The sequence below is a fragment of the Lissotriton vulgaris genome, chromosome 4_1 (assembly GCF_964263255.1).
Source record: "Lissotriton vulgaris chromosome 4_1, aLisVul1.2, whole genome shotgun sequence".
In the NCBI taxonomy this organism is placed as follows: Eukaryota; Metazoa; Chordata; class Amphibia; order Caudata; family Salamandridae; genus Lissotriton; species Lissotriton vulgaris.
In genome coordinates, this window is record NC_141691.1 from 1,453,672,791 (window position 1) to 1,453,689,599 (window position 16,809).

At 48.8% G+C, this 16,809-nt stretch overlaps 1 protein-coding gene across 2 annotated transcripts in view; it reads right to left on the reverse strand.

The window, feature by feature from the left end:
- B4GALT6 (beta-1,4-galactosyltransferase 6) overlaps positions 1 to 16,809 on the reverse strand; it is a 165,320-nt gene that overhangs the window by 53,187 nt on the left and 95,324 nt on the right. For both annotated transcript variants that reach the window (XM_086965679.1, XM_086965680.1), the window contains exon 4: positions 7,446 to 7,570. In XM_086965679.1, coding sequence (XP_086821805.1) covers positions 7,446 to 7,570 — 125 coding nt within the window. The remainder of the gene's footprint in view (positions 1 to 7,445; positions 7,571 to 16,809) is intronic.

The window sequence follows — 16,809 nt, forward strand, 5'->3', positions numbered from 1 at the left end:
TTGAAAGAGGAAAATGCCTGCAGTGATTCTTTTTGTGCAGGAAGGTACCCCTTCCTGCACAAAACAATCTCCCCATGACGCAGGCATCCTTGCACCATGGTGCAAGGGTTCCTGCGCCGGCGCATGGCTGAAGCTTGTGCGCCAGCGCAGGGGAAGGACAGAGATGCAACATATTCTTGTAAATATGTTGCATCTCTGTGCTTTCCAAACTAACAGAGCACGGCACAGCCAAATGACTTGCTGCACTGCGCTGCATTACTGGTTGTAAATCTGCCCTAAAGTGCTTTAAAATGTTTACAACTCCAGCACATCCACAGGACAAAATTCTCACGAGTGCCGAGATGCAATGGGACTTGTATATAATGTTTTTATAAGATAAATTAGTCTTATAATAGAAATTGGCAAAAGTAAAAAACATTTTGGGGCCTCTTGCGCCACTTTTGCGTCACTTTTAACATGGGAAAAGTGGCACAAAAGTGGGGCAAGCGGCTTGTAAAAACGCCCCTTGGTGTACAGAAAAAAACCTTTTAAGATGTATGAATGTCTTTTCTGTTCTTGGTTCATTTTAATTGTTGTTAACCTGTGACATTCTTGACTTCCTGGAGTTTTATTCACAGCTACCACTTGATAAAACTTTTAAATGTAAGGAATAGGCAGAGTGGGGGCCCAGGGGGTACTGGAACCAAAAAAAACACAAAGCCTCTGTAACCAGTTTGCAAAGGCATGTTAATATGCAAATGGTCTTTAACGACCTGTCAAAATCTCTGGTGTGCCGGAGATAAGACTCCAGACACTGCCCAGCCCACAGAAGCTCTAGCTGCACTGCAGCAGCCCGGACTGAGACACAGAGGAGGAGGAGGGGGGCTGAAGCCCTTGTAGTTCTATGGGCCTGGGCAGAAGTTTGCCTGGGAATGCGCGACCCCCTTTGTAACACTCCACGCCCCCCCTGGGGGTCGCGCCCCACAGTTTGAAGACCCCTGCTCTAGGCTATCAAACGATCACCCAAAATCGTAGAGATAAAAAAAAGGAGGTGGCCTAGCTGTTGTGTTCAGGCAAACATTACATATCACTAAATTTGACAACGTCTCCATAAATAATTGAGGCCCTTTTCACCAGATGCAATCCTACACCATCTTCCTCCTGTAACTTCCTGCTACTTTACAGACCTCCACCTATCTAGGCAACATTCCCAGACTCACTTCTAGACACAGTTTCAAAACTTAAAACACTACACTCCAACCTATGTATTCTGGGTGACCTCAACATTTAGTTTGACAAACCCAATATGCCCCATCCCAAAACAATCACCGCTGGCCTAGAAGCACTGAACCTGCATCAGACCATCCACAAACTCACATACATCGCTGGACCCATATTAGATGTCATTTTTGCTAATACAAAACTAGTTACCTTTCAAACAAGGACTCCAGTCACAAGGTCAGACCACCATTTGCTTGCCTTCCGAACACTAACCACTAAACAACACTAAACAATGCACCTAAAACCACCATACGTGCAACCATCTATTGGCCATGGAACAAACTCAATTGTGAACACTTAGAAACACAACTAACATCCAGTACAGCCCTAGAAACAATACATTCTGTTAAAAAACTATACGAGTGGCTACAGGAAGCTTTTGGATATCCTGATACCACTAAAAACCACACCACAAAACAAAAGAAAACAAACATCTTGGAGAAAAAGAGATAAAAGACCTAAAACAACAAATTAAAAAGCTGCAATGTGCCTGGCTCAAAACAAATGCCAACAAAGACAAACTTCCCTTACAGAAAATTAACAGATTATATACATCGAAAAAGCGAAGAAAAAATACTATTCAGACAGAACTCAAAATGCAAAATGTGCAAATAAAGAATTGTATAAAATTCTCAATGAATTTAGTAAACCAAATTGCCTAGAAGCAGCTAATCCCGTTACTCAAGAGTTCACAGACAAACTTCCAAATCATTACAAGGACAAAGCAGACAAGTTGGACTCCTACTTAAAACAAATACAAAGCATCAGCAGTAAACATTTTACAAAGCTACAATCCAAGAATACTCTAACCCAGCCTCTCAGTTTCTTCCGAGACATTTCACATGATTAATTTATGGACCTGGTGAAAGCAAGCAGGCCTGCTGGCAACCCTTCTGACCCGTGTCCATCTCAAACCTTCAAGACAAATCTTCTAACAACCTCTGCTGCCACTCCAGTAAGGAGAACCATCAACTCTTTACCTACTGGAATATTTCCAGAATAACTCAAAGTCATACATACGCCCATTACTGAAGAAAAAAAATGTGGACCCGCTGAACCCTGAAAACTACAAACCAATTTCAAATGGACCTTTCCTGGGCAAACTGATAGAAAGAGAAGTGTTCGCACAGATTTCACAATTCATTGAAGAGAATGCTACACTTTCAGGCCTCCAAACAGGATTCAGTCCAGGAAGAGGCACATAATCTACCCTCCTGGCCATCTGGGATGACCTGAAGAACACAGCTGACTGCAACAGGGTTTTGGCACTACTTCTCTTTGACCTCTAGGCTGCCTTTGAGACAGTTGACCATGACACTCTGTTACAAAGACTCTACGAAGCAGTCAGAGGAGACTTCTAGACTGGATCACATCCTACCTTTACAACATAACTGACATTATTCACACCCCACCTTTCTCGTCCTAACCAAACTTCACAAAAGCAGGGGCCCCCAAGGTTCTATTACGCCGCCCATGCTTTTCAACATCTTCATGAAATCATTACTGGCACTGATCAATCAATTTCACCTCATGTGCTGGAACTATGCAGATGACACGAAAATATTCCCTTAACTGGAATGCCCCAAAGACTTTTGAAACTTGCCAATGTCTCAGAGCCGTGGATCAATGGACGATGTGAAGCCATCTTAAATTGAATGCTTCCAAAACGTAAATACTCACGTGTGGCGATTGGACACATTGTGACCCGCTCACTTCATGGCGGATGATCTAGGAACACAGCCTAAAGTATCGAAGAAAGTAAGAAACCTCTGAATGACCATGGACACCAAGCTATCAATGAATGCCCAAGTGGACAAACTATTAAGAGCAAGCTTTGTTTCTATAAAAACTCTGCGACAAATCTTTCCCCAATTGGGATTTCCACACAAGGTCCAGGCTACCATCTCCCTTGTTCTGTCCAAACTCGATTACGCCAATAGCCTCTACAACGGATCACCTATAACGCCTAAGAAAAGACTACAATGGATTCCGAACTCGGCTTCAGGCTACTCTTACATATAAAATCAGAAGACAACATCTTTCCTGCCTTGAAAGCCCTGCATTGGTTACAGGTTGCCAGAAGATCCACGTTCAAGCTGCTTTGTATTACCCACATACATGGAATGTGACCGCTCTTAATCATGTATAAAATCACCAAACACATTCAACAAAGGAACCTACTCGCCTCAAAATCTCAAGATACAAGAAAAAAAACATGGGTGGCACATCTTTCTCTGTTCAAGCAGCCAAACTATGGAACTCTTTAGCTCCAACATAAGATCCATGAATAACCACCTTATCTTCAGAAAATGACTCAAGAATTGGTTCTTACTCACATAACCACCATACACAAACCGAAATATACAGCCTCTCTCTCTGTATATAGGCATTTATTTGTACTATAAATATGTACCTATATATGTGAATTTCTTTGCATAAACGTGTAGAACAATTATGTTTATAAAAAAAAAATATATATATATATTCATTCGTTCTGCTCAACAAAGGTACATATTACCAACAGTTACGTTATTTTATGTTTTTAACATGTATATAAGTGACTGCATAAATAACAAACTTTTATCATAACCATTTATCTACAATTGCTTCACTATTGATCTACAAAAAATATATATATTATATATAAAATTAATTAATAGTAGTACAACACTTGAAAGCTGGAGTTTATTTAATGCATCTTTCATCTACATATATTACCTTCCTTAATGCATCTATATACCTTCTATGTACTTATGGATCTATATACGTATTAGTTCCAAGTTACATGGCCCCTCTCGCAACAGTCATCAGAAAACACGTACTCCGCATAGAATCCTACACCGACAACACCCACATCACACTCTCCTTCATCAAGGAACCAGACATCACCGGACACAGTTTCCAGGAAGTAATGAAAGACGTTGCATCCTGGATGAGCAGCAGCTGCGTGAAGCTCAACTCGGAGGAAACGGAAGTCCTCGTCCTCGGATCCACCCACTACGCGTAGGGCGACATCTTGTGGCCCCCCACCCTCAGCAACCCTGCCAAACCCACGGACAATGCCTGTAACCGCAGCATCATACTCTACTCCTCCCTCACCATGAACTGACAGATCAACGCTGTATTTTCCACTTGCTTCACCACCCTTCGCATACTCCACAAGACCTACAAATGTCACCACACACTCATAACCAGCAGACTTAACTACAAGAACATCCTCTACGCCGAAATCAACAAATCTCTACTTCACAAACTCCAGATCATCCAGAACGCTGCAGCTAGACTCGTCCTCAGCATCCCACAACAAGACCACATCACCCAGCACCTATGAGACCTCCACAGGGTCCCTGTGGAAAAGAGTGACTTTCAAGCTGCTCACACGCCTACAAATCCCGCCACAATATTGAACCCTAATACCTCAACGAAAGAATCTCCTTCTACGCCCCCAAGAGAAACCTTCGCTCCGCCGACCTTGCCGAAATACCTCGCATCTGCAGAGCCAGAATGGGAGAAAGAGCCTTCTCCTACATCGCGGCCAAGACCTGGAACTAACTCCCCCTCAGCATCAGATGAACCTTCACAGTGCAAGCATTCAAGAAGAACCTCAAGGCCAGGTTCTTCTGATGAGTTTGTGCTGCACGAAATCCCTATCCTCAGCGCCTTGAGAGCCTCATTGGTGAGTAATGCGCTTTCCAAATCTCTGATTGATTGAGTTCTTTTTTTCTAATTTAGCATATCCAATGAACTACCCTATTTTTTACCCTATACCGCTCTCAATATATCATCTACCTCAATTCTCCGACTCTTCTCAAACCTCTTTCTACTACTCTTTCCAATGCACTACCCTATTTTCCACCCTATACCTCTATCAATATATCCTCTACCTCCAATGTCTCATTCATCCCAAACGTCATTCCACTATGATCCCCAAAAGAAGCCTTTCAAGACTCTTCCCTACTCTGCCCCTCTTGCATCATCTCATACCTCTTTTACTATTCCGATCCCCAAAACAAGCCTTTCTAAACCCTTCCTCTGACTCTTCCTCCTCCACCTCCCTTCTACTCATCCCAAGCCTCCTCCTTCTGCTATGAGCTCCAAAACAAACAACAAATATATATTTCTTAATCCCCCCTCTTCTATCCCTCCCACTATCCTTTTCAATCCAAATAACAGATTAACATGTCCACCACTTAAATAAATTTCATATTTCACAATACTAATTCACCACTAATCCTTTATGGTTTCCGAAGTAGCATGCTAATTACCGATAAAAGTGCTTTAACACCCCAACAAGAGTAGCAAGTGCTATATAAATGCAAACCTTTCTCCCTTTTCTATGGATGTATGGCGTTACAACGCATAATTTTACATCGCATTCCATTACAACGCGATTTTTACAACGCAGGATCCATTACAATGCATGCCTTTACAATGCATGTCATTACATAGCAGATGCTATTACAACGCATGCCATTACAACGTAAGTATAGGTAAGTATATCTTTTTTTAAAAATTGTAATTAATATAATTAATTTAATTCAAATAATTTTAAAATTGAAATTAATTTAATGTAATAAATTTAATTCTATTAATTTAATTTAATTATTTTAAAAATTGTAATTAATTTAATTAATTTAAATAAATTAATTTAATTTAATTAAATTTAATAATTTAATTTAATTAATTTTAAAATTATTATTAATTAATTTTAATAATTTAATTTAATTAATTTAATTTAATTATTTTAAAAATTATAAATAATATAATTAAAATAAATTTAATTAATTTAATTAATGTAATTAATTTAATTTATTTAAAGTCGTTTTTTTTTTTTAAAAACTGAACCCTAAAAAAATCCCTGTACCCCAAAACCCAACCCCAGCCCTGAAACCTAAAAATACCCCTGTACCCCAAAACCCAAACCCAACCCTGAAACCTAAAAATACCCCTGTACCCCAAAACCCAGCCCTAAAACCTAAAAATACCCCTGTACCCCAAAACCCAAACCCAGCCCTGAAACCTAAAAATACCCCTGTACCCCAAAACCCAAACCCAGCCCTGAAACCTAAAAATACCCCTGTACCCCAAAACCCAAACCCAGCCCTGAAACCTAAAAATACCCCTGTACCCCAAAACCCAAACCCAGCCCTAAAACCTAAAAATACCCCTGTACCACAAAACCCAAACCCAGCCCTGAAACCTAAAAATACCCAAACACCCCAAAACATATACCTCAGTACCCCAAAACATATACTCCTATACTCATACTTATTTTTAAAATTACTTAAATTAATATATTTAATTTATAAAATAAAAAAAACATAACTTAATATATTTATTTATAATTAATTAAATTAATTAAATAATATTAAATAAAATAAAAAAAATTATATACCTACATATACTTACGTTGTAATGACATGCGTAGTAATAGCATCTGCTATGTAATGACATGCGTTGTAAAGGCATGCGATGTAATGGATCCAGCGTTGTAAAAGTTGCGTTGTAATAGAAGTGCGTTGTAAAAGTTGCGATGTAACGGTTGTTTCCCCTTTTCTATCCATCCACTATCCTTCTCAATCTAAATAACTGACTGAAATATCCACCACTTAAATAACTTTCATATTTCACTATACTAATTCACCACTAATCCTTTATAGGTTCCGGAGTAGCATGCTACTCGCCGAAAAATTGCTTTAACACCTCGTCAGGGATAGTAAGCGCTATATAAATGCAATTACAATACAATACAATCACTACCTCCCATAAAAGCAGTAGGCATGAATATTTGTGGAACAATAAATTCAATACATCACCTGAAGAGCAAAGGTCTTACTCACACATCAAGGCTGGCAGTTATTTAGTGCAGATTTTTTTGAATAGTGGACCCTTCAATCAACATTACCACGAGTAATAAGAGCTGTATGTTATTTTCGTGGCCATCAAAGGTTGGAGAAAACATTAGTAAAACAAACCTATAACTTAAACATGAAAGAGAGGACTAGAGAGCCAGGCTTCACCCAAGACTGCCCATGATATATCTTACAGAAAGCAAATACCTATGGTAGATATAATTCAGGATACTGCTGCTTAACTTGAAGTAACAGTCCTACGAAGAGCTGTGCTTTCCAGAACACAAACACGATAGAAACAAAAACAGGAAAAAAAGGAGTTGACATGCTCACCTTCCATCTGGGCTTGCAATCCGTCGGCGTCCAATGCCCACCAGCCTTGATGTTCATACTCTTAGCGAAGGACAGATGAATTTCGTCTAAACTTATTTCACTCATATTAATATCAATGGGACCTCCTACACAAAGAGAAAGGAGAATTCAAGGTCGGAATATTGCAGCAAATAAACGTGAAATATACATATTTGCACAACTGACAAAGACAACTTCTACTTTACTGAATCTTTACACGGATGACAACTCGTGATAGTCTATCAAGATTTGCCTACTCCTCTGCTGCTTTTGGTTAAGGTTAACCATACTTGTGGTAACTCCAACATAAACATAACCACTACTAAGCTTCCAAATCACTCAACTAAATAGATTAAGGTATACTGGTCTGTGCGTTTTGAGGAATATTTTCTTTTCTTTGATGATTCCTTTAACACGAGATGATGACGTGCATTGTGCTGTGAAAGAATGGCCCACAGACCGCAAAGTTTGCATTGAAACCTGAGCAATGGACACGCCATTGTTTCGATTCCAAATGCACGTAAGCGCCGAGAGGAGTATGTAACAATCACTCCAAGCATGATTTCTTGATTACAGGCACCAACGGCGCAGTCGAGTCGAATAATGGAAATCATGTTTCAATCACGCGCCAGCACTGTGCCAACACGAGCCACAATAGCTGAAAGCAAAGGGTGAAGAAGACTTGTAAAACTATACTACAATTAAAACAAGCATTGGAAATGCAATAGGTCTCGCATTAGAAAAGTTGGAGTTATTGGTATTGTAAATGACATATGTTATTTATTTGTTGGTTTTTAAAATTGCTAAATTGATGGCTTTGTCATTTACAATGCCAATAGTTATAACTTTTGCGAATGTGACACCTATAGCATTTGGAATGCAACATATTTTGTATTTACGTGACTTAGATGGCAGCTCTTGTCGTTAGGCCACATCTCTAGAGAGCAGGAGAGTGCAGCAGGGGAGAGAAGCACAGCAATGCAATAGGTCTTGCATTAGGAAAGTTTGAGCTATTGGTATTGTAAAGGACACATTTTTTATTTATGTGCTTGTTTTGAAAATAGCGAATTAATAGCTTTGTTATTTACAATGCCAATAGTTTTATCTTTTGCAAATGTGACACCTATTGTAACACAATATGTGTTGTGAGGGTGAGTGAGGGTGAGGGTGAGGGGTTGAGGGTGAGGTGTTGAGGGTGAGTGAGGGTGAGGTGTTGAGGGTGAGTGAGGGTGAGGTGTTGAGGGTGAGTGAGGCTGAGTGAGGGTGAGGGGTTGAGGGGGAGGGGTCGAGGGGGAGGGGTCGAGGGGGAGGGGTTGAGGGTGAGGGAGGGTGAGGGGTTGAGGGTGAGGGAGGGTGAGGGGTTGAGGGTGAGTGAGGGTGAGGTGTTGAGGGTGAGTGAGGGTGAGGTGTTGAGGGTGAGTGAGGGTGAGGGTGGGTGAGGGGTTGAGAGTGAGTGAGGGTGAGTGAGGGTGAGGTGTTGAGGGTGAGTGAGGGTGAGGGTGAGGCTGAGGGGTTGAGGGTGAGTGAGGGTGAGTGAGAGTGAGGGTGAGTGAGGGGTTGAGGGTGAGGGGGTGAGGGAGGGTGAGGGGTTGAGGGTGAGTGAGGGTGAGGTGTTGAGGGTGAGTGAGGGTGAGGGTGGGTGAGGGGTTGAGAGTGAGTGAGGGTGAGTGAGGGTGAGGTGTTGAGGGTGAGAGAGGGTGAGGGTGAGTGAGGGTGAGGGGTTGAGGGTGAGTGAGGGTGAGGTGTTGAGGGTGAGAGAGGGTGAGTGAGGGTGAGTGAGGGTGAGTGAGGGTGAGTGAGGGTGAGTGATGGTGAGGGGTTGAGGGTGAGTGAGGGTGAGGGGTTGTGAGTGAGGATGAGTGAGGGTGAGGGATTGAGGGTGAGGGGTTGAGGGTGAGTGAGGGTGAGGGTGAGTGAGGGTGAGGTGTTGAGGGTGAGTGAGGGTGAGGGGTTGAGGGTGAGGGTGAGTGAGGATGAGGGTGAGTGAGGATGAGGGGTTGAGGGTGGGTGAGGGTGAGTGAGGGTGGGTGAGGGTGAGGGAGGGTGAGGGTGAGGGTGAGGGTGAGTGAGAGTGAGGGTGAGTGAGGGTGAGTGAGGGTGAGTGAGGGTGAGGGTGAATGTGAGTGAGGGTGAGTGAGGGTGAGGGTGAGTGAGGGTGAGGGTGAGTGAGGGTGAGTGAGGGTGAATGTGAGTGAGGGTGAGTGAGGGTGAGTGAGGGTGAGGATGAGGGGTTGAGGGTGAGTGAGGGTGAGGGGTTGAGGGTGAGTGAGGGTGAGGGGTTGAGGGTGAGTGAGGGTGAGTGAGAGTGAGTGAGGATGAGGGGTTGAGGGTGGGTGAGGGTGAGTGAGGTTGAGGGTGAGTGAGGTTGAGGGTGAGTGAGGGTGAGGGTGAGTGAGGGTGAGGGTGAGTGAGGGTGAGGGTGAGTGAGGGTGAGTGAGGGTGAGTGAGGGTGAGTGAGGGTGAGTGAGAGTGAGGGTGAGGATGAGGGGTTGAGGGTGAGTGAGGGTGAGTGAGGGTGAGGATGAGGGGTTGAGGGTGAGTGAGGGTGAGGGGTTGAGGGTGAGTGAGGGTGAGGGGTTGAGGGTGAGTGAGGGTGAGGGTGAGTTAGGGTGAGGGGTTGAGGGTGGGTGAGGGTGAGTGAGGGTGAGGGAGGTGTTGAGGGTGAGTGAGGGTGAGTTAGAGTGAGGGTGAGTTAGGGGTTGAGGGTGAGGTGTTGAGGGTGAGTGAGGGTGAGGCATTGAGGGTGAGTGAGGGTGAGGTGTTGAGGGTGAGTGAGGGTGAGGCATTGAGGGTGAGTGAGGGTGAGGTGTTGAGGGTGAGTGAGGGTGAGTGAGGGCGAGTGAGGGCGAGTGAGGGCGAGTGAGGGCGAGTGAGGGTGAGTGAGGGTGAGTGAGGGTGAGTGAGGGTGAGTGATGGTGTGGGTGAGGGGTTGAGGGTGAGTGAGGGTGAGGGGGTTGAGGGTGAGTGAGGGTGAGGGGTTGAGGGTGGGTGAGGGTGAGGGTGAGTGAGGGTGAGGGATTGAGGGTGAGGGATTGAGGGTGAGGGATTGAGGGTGAGGGATTGAGGGTGAGTGAGGGTGAGGGTGAGTGAGGGTGAGGGTGAGGGGTTGAGGGTGAGTGAGGGTGAGGGGTTGAGGGTGAGTGAGGTTGAGGGTGAGTGAGGATGAGGGGTTGAGGCTGGGTGAGGGTGAGTGAGGTTGAGGGTGAGTGAGGGTGAGTGAGGGTGAGTGAGGGTGAGTGAGGGCGTGTGAGGGCGAGTGAGGGTGAGTGATGGTGTGGGTGAGGGGTTGAGGGTGAGTGAGGGTGAGGGGTTGAGGGTGAGTGAGGGTGAGTGAGGGTGAGGTATTGAGGGTGAGGGGTTGGGTGAGGGTGAGGGTGAGTGAGGGTGAGGTATTGAGGGTGAGGGGTTGAGGTTGAGTGAGGGTGAGGGTGAGTGAGGGTGAGGGTGAGGGGTTGAGGGTGAGTGAGGGTGAGTGAGGATGAGGGGTTGAGGGTGGGTGAGGTTGAGGGTGAGTGAGGGTGAGTGAGGGTGAGGGTGAGTGAGGGTGAGGGTGAGTGAGGGTGAGGGTGGGTGAGGGTGAGTGAGGGTGAGGGGTTGAGGGTGAGTGAGGGTGAGTGAGGGTGAGTGAGGGTGAGGGGTTGAGGGTGAGTGAGGGTGAGGGTGAGTTAGGGTGAGGGGTTGAGGGTGGGTGAGGGTGAGTGAGGGTGAGGGGTTGAGGGTGAGTGAGGATGAGTGAGAGTGAGGGTGAGTGAGGGGTTGAGGGTGAGTGAGGGTGAGGGTGAGGGGTTGAGGGTGAGTGAGGGTGAGGGGTTGAGGGTGAGTGAGGGTGAGGGTGAGTGAGGGTGAGGGTGAGTGAGGGTGAGTGGTTGAGGGTGAGTGAGGGTGAGTGAGGGTGAGTGAGGGTGAGTGAGGGTGAGTGAGGGTGAGGGTGAGTGAGGGTGAGTGAGGGTGAGGGTGCGTGCGGGTGAGTGAGGGTGAGGGTGAGTGAGGGTGAGGTGTTGAGGGTGAGTGAGGGTGAGTGAGGGTGAGGGGTTGAGGGTGAGTGAGGGTGAGGGGTTGAGGGTGGGTGAGGGTGAGTGAGGGTGAGGGGTTGAGGGTGAGTGAGGATGAGTGAGAGTGAGGATGAGTGAGAGTGAGGGTGAGTGAGGGGTTGAGGGTGAGTGAGGGTGAGGGTGAGGGGTTGAGGGTGAGTGAGGGTGAGGGTGAGTGAGGGTGAGGGTGAGTGAGGGTGAGGGTGAGTGAGGGTGAGTGGTTGAGGGTGAGTGAGGGTGAGTGAGGGTGAGTGAGGGTGAGTGAGGGTGAGTGAGGGTGAGGGTGAGTGAGGGTGAGGGTGAGTGAGTGAGGGTGAGGGTGCGTGCGGGTGAGTGAGGGTGAGGGTGAGTGAGGGTGAGGTGTTGAGGGTGAGTGAGGGTGAGTGAGGGTGAGGGGTTGAGGGTGAGTGAGGGTGAGTGGTTGAGGGTGAGTGAGGGTGAGTGAGGGTATGTATGTATGTATGTTGAGTTTGAGGGTGAGGTGTTGAGGGTGAGGTGTTGAGGGTGAGGTGTTGAGGGTGAGGGGTTGAGGGTGAGGGGTTGAGGGTGAGTGAGGGTGAGGGGTTGAGGGTGAGTGAGGGTGAGTGAGGGTGAGTGAGGGTGAGGGGTTGAGGGTGAGGGGTTGAGGGTGAGTGAGGGTGAGTGAGGGTGAGTGAGGGTGAGTGAATGTGAGGGTGAGGGGTTGAGGGTGACTGAGGGTGAGTGAGGGTGAGTGAGGGTGAGGGTGAGGTGTTGAGGGTGAGTGAGGGTGGGTGAGGGTGAGTGAGGATGAGGGGTTGAGGGTGGGTGAGGGTGAGTGAGGTTGAGGGTGAGTGAGGGTGAGGGTGAGTGAGGGTGAGGGTGAGTGAGGGTGAGGGTGAGTGAGGGTGAGGGTGAGGGTGAGGGTGAGTGAGGGTGAGGGTGAGTGAGGGTGAGTGAGGGTGAGTGAGGGTGAGTGAGGGTGAGTGAGGGTGAGTGAGGGTGAGTGAGAGTGAGTGAGAGTGAGGGTGAGGATGAGGGGTTGAGGGTGAGTGAGGGTGAGGATGAGGGGTTGAGGGTGAGTGAGGGTGAGGGGTTGAGGGTGAGTGAGGGTGAGGGGTTGAGGGTGAGTGAGGGTGAGGGTGAGTTAGGGTGAGGGGTTGAGGGTGGGTGAGGGTGAGTGAGGGTGAGGGAGGTGTTGAGGGTGAGTGAGGGTGAGTGAGGGTGAGTTAGAGTGAGTTAGGGGTTGAGGGTGAGGTGTTGAGGGTGAGTGAGGGTGAGGGTGAGTGAGGGTGAGGGTGAGTGAGGGTGAGGGTGAGTGAGGGTGAGTGGTTGAGGGTGAGTGAGGGTGAGTGAGGGTGAGTGAGGGTGAGTGAGGGTGAGTGAGGGTGAGGGTGAGTGAGGGTGAGTGAGGGTGAGGGTGCGTGCGGGTGAGTGAGGGTGAGGGTGAGTGAGGGTGAGGTGTTGAGGGTGAGTGAGGGTGAGTGAGGGTGAGGGGTTGAGGGTGAGTGAGGGTGAGTGGTTGAGGGTGAGTGAGGGTGAGTGAGGGTATGTATGTATGTATGTTGAGTTTGAGGGTGAGTGAGGGTGAGGTGTTGAGGGTGAGGGGTTGAGGGTGAGTGAGGGTGAGGGGTTGAGGGTGAGTGAGGGTGAGTGAGGGTGAGGGGTTGAGGGTGAGGGGTTGAGGGTGAGTGAGGGTGAGTGAGGGTGAGTGAGGGTGAGTGAATGTGAGGGTGAGGGGTTGAGGGTGACTGAGGGTGAGTGAGGGTGAGTGAGGGTGAGGGTGAGGTGTTGAGGGTGAGTGAGGGTGGGTGAGGGTGAGTGAGGATGAGGGGTTGAGGGTGGGTGAGGGTGAGTGAGGTTGAGGGTGAGTGAGGGTGAGGGTGAGTGAGGGTGAGGGTGAGTGAGGGTGAGGGTGAGGGTGAGTGAGGGTGAGTGAGGGTGAGTGAGGGTGAGTGAGAGTGAGTGAGAGTGAGTGAGGGTGAGGATGAGGGGTTGAGGGTGAGTGAGGGTGAGGATGAGGGGTTGAGGGTGAGTGAGGGTGAGGGGTTGAGGGTGAGTGAGGGTGAGGGGTTGAGGGTGAGTGAGGGTGAGGGTGAGTTAGGGTGAGGGGTTGAGGGTGGGTGAGGGTGAGTGAGGGTGAGGGAGGTGTTGAGGGTGAGTGAGGGTGAGTTAGAGTGAGGGTGAGTTAGGGGTTGAGGGTGAGGTGTTGAGGGTGAGTGAGGGTGAGGCATTGAGGGTGGGTGAGGGTGAGGTGTTGAGGGTGAGTGAGGGTGAGTGAGGGTGAGTGAGGGCGAGTGAGGGCGAGTGAGGGCGAGTGAGGGCGAGTGAGGGCGAGTGAGGGCGAGTGAGGGTGAGTGAGGGTGAGTGAGGGTGAGTGAGGGTGAGTGATGGTGTGGGTGAGGGGTTGAGGGTGAGTGAGGGTGAGGGGGTTGAGGGTGAGTGAGGGTGAGGGGTTGAGGGTGAGTGAGGGTGAGGGTGAGGGTGACTGAGGGTGAGGGATTGAGGGTGAGGGATTGAGGGTGAGGGATTGAGGGTGAGGGGTTGAGGGTGAGTGAGGGTGAGGGTGAGTGAGGGTGAGGGTGAGGGGTTGAGGGTGAGTGAGGGTGAGGGGTTGAGGGTGAGTGAGGGTGAGGGTGAGTGAGGATGAGGGGTTGAGGCTGGGTGAGGGTGAGTGAGGTTGAGGGTGAGTGAGGGTGAGTGAGGGTGAGTGAGGGTGAGTGAGGGTGAGTGAGGGTGAGTGAGGGCGTGTGAGGGCGAGTGAGGGTGAGTGATGGTGTGGGTGAGGGGTTGAGGGTGAGTGAGGGTGAGGGGTTGAGGGTGAGTGAGGGTGAGTGAGGGTGAGGTATTGAGGGTGAGGTGTTGGGTGAGGGTGAGGGTGAGTGAGGGTGAGGTATTGAGGGTGAGGGGTTGAGGTTGAGTGAGGGTGAGGGTGAGTGAGGGTGAGGGGTTGAGGGTGAGTGAGGGTGAGGGTGAGTGAGGATGAGGGGTTGAGGGTGGGTGAGGGTGAGTGAGGTTGAGGGTGAGTGAGGGTGAGTGAGGGTGAGGGTGAGTGAGGGTGAGGGTGGGTGAGGGTGAGTGAGGGTGAGGGTGAGTGAGGTGAGTGAGGGTGAGTGAGGGTGAGTGAGGGTGAGTGAGGGTGAGTGAGGGTGAGGGGTTGAGGGTGAGTGAGGGTGAGGGTGAGTTAGGGTGAGGGGTTGAGGGTGGGTGAGGGTGAGTGAGGGTGAGGGGTTGAGGGTGAGTGAGGATGAGTGAGGATGAGTGAGAGTGAGGGTGAGTGAGGGGTTGAGGGTGAGTGAGGGTGAGGGTGAGGGGTTGAGGGTGAGTGAGGGTGAGGGGTTGAGGGTGAGTGAGGGTGAGGGTGAGTGAGGGTGAGTGAGGGTGACTGGTTGAGGGTGAGTGAGGGTGAGTGAGGGTGAGTGAGGGTGAGGGTGAGTGAGGGTGAGTGAGGGTGAGGGTGCGTGCGGGTGAGTGAGGGTGAGGGTGAGTGAGGGTGAGGTGTTGAGGGTGAGTGAGGGTGAGTGAGGGTGAGGGGTTGAGGGTGAGTGAGGGTGAGTGGTTGAGGGTGAGTGAGGGTGAGTGAGGGTATGTATGTATGTATGTATGTTGAGTTTGAGGGTGAGTGAGGGTGAGGTGTTGAGGGTGAGGGGTTGAGGGTGAGTGAGGGTGAGGGGTTGAGGGTGAGTGAGGGTGAGTGAGGGTGAGTGAGGGTGAGGGGTTGAGGGTGAGGGGTTGAGGGTGAGTGAGGGTGAGTGAGGGTGAGTGAGGGTGAGTGAATGTGAGGGTGAGGGGTTGAGGGTGACTGAGGGTGAGTGAGGGTGAGTGAGGGTGAGGTGTTGAGGGTGAGTGAGGGTGGGTGAGGGTGAGTGAGGGTGAGGGGTTGAGGGTGAGTGAGGGTGAGGGTGAGGGTGAGGGGTTGAGGGTGAGGGGCTGAGGGTGAGTGAGAGTGAGGGGTTGAGGGTGAGTGAGGGTGAGGGGTTGAGGGTGAGTGAGGGTGAGAGGTTGAGGGTGAGTGAGGGGTTGAGGGTGATAGAGGATGAGTGAGAGTGAGGGTGAGTGAGGGGTTGAGGGTGAGGGGTTGAGGGTGAGTGAGGGTGAGGGGTTGAGGGTGATTGAGGGTGAGGTGTTGAGGGTGAGGGTGGGTGAGCGTGAGGGTGAGCGTGAGGGTGAGTGAGGTGTTGAGGGTGAGGGGTTGAGGGTGAGTGAGGGTGAGGGGTTGAGGGTGAGTGAGGGTGAGGGGTTGAGGGTGAGGGGTTGAGGGTGAGTGAGGGTGAGGGGTTGAGGGTGAGTGAGGGTGGGTGAGCGTGAGGGAGGGGTTGAGGGTGAGGTGTTGAGGGTGAGTGAGGGTGTGGGTGAGGGGTTGAGGGTGAGTGAGGGTGAGGGGTTGAGGGTGAGTGAGGGTGTGACCATATCCATTCCAGACACTGATAATTAATTGGCGACAAAAGTTATTATTTGACGTGGCATATCTTAATTGCTAGGTTTTTTAATTACTAGTTGATGTTTAATTTTTGTAATCATTTTTTTAAGTATGCACCTCTTAAAAAATAAATAAAAATATTGCTTGTTATGTATTTCCATTTGTAGACCTAGAATAGTTATGGTGCATTGTATGTAGCTTTAAAAAATAAAAATGTAGACTGCTCAATGTATTTCCGTGAATAGATGCAGGTTGCCTCTTTCTGTCAAATAATATCCCTTGTTCAACTTACTATAGTGGTGCGGCATACTATGAAGCAGAGGAGGACTGACTGTCAGAGCCTTGCTCTTTCCTCTCTTGCCAACAGGGCTACTCCAGAATAAGACCACGAAAACCATAATTTGTGAAACATGGCAATTTGACTCGCAGCCCGGTCAGTGGGGGGGCTCCGCTTTCTGATCCGTAGAGGCTGATGCGCAGTCACTTTCTTGAAGAGGAAATGGGGAATAAAAACTTTACTTTTGCAGTGATGTCGATGAACCTGGCTTGATGTCACACTGCTGCATTGTGCTGATTTTTTAAGTAAAAACATGCATAGTGAGGAGCACTAATACGGGTTTGAGATGGTGGAAGAGCTGCTTATCTCTTATGGAGATAGCTTATCTGGGGGGAGGAAGGGCTCCTAATGGGAAGTGTAGACGGGGAGAAATTGAGAAAAAAAAGCGGAGCAGGGAGGGTGTTATTGTGGCTATCTGTTTGCCCGAGGGGAGGAGAAATGCCGGCCTGAGGCAGAGCACATGCTGAGAAGCTTGTGGGAGGGGGGCTGGGCTGCCTTTGATCTGGTAATGCGAGGCAGGCAGGCAGGCGGCTGGTGGCATTGTGCACGCGCTTTTTAGGGCTTGCGCTTGCGCAATGACCTAAAAAGCACATGCACTTG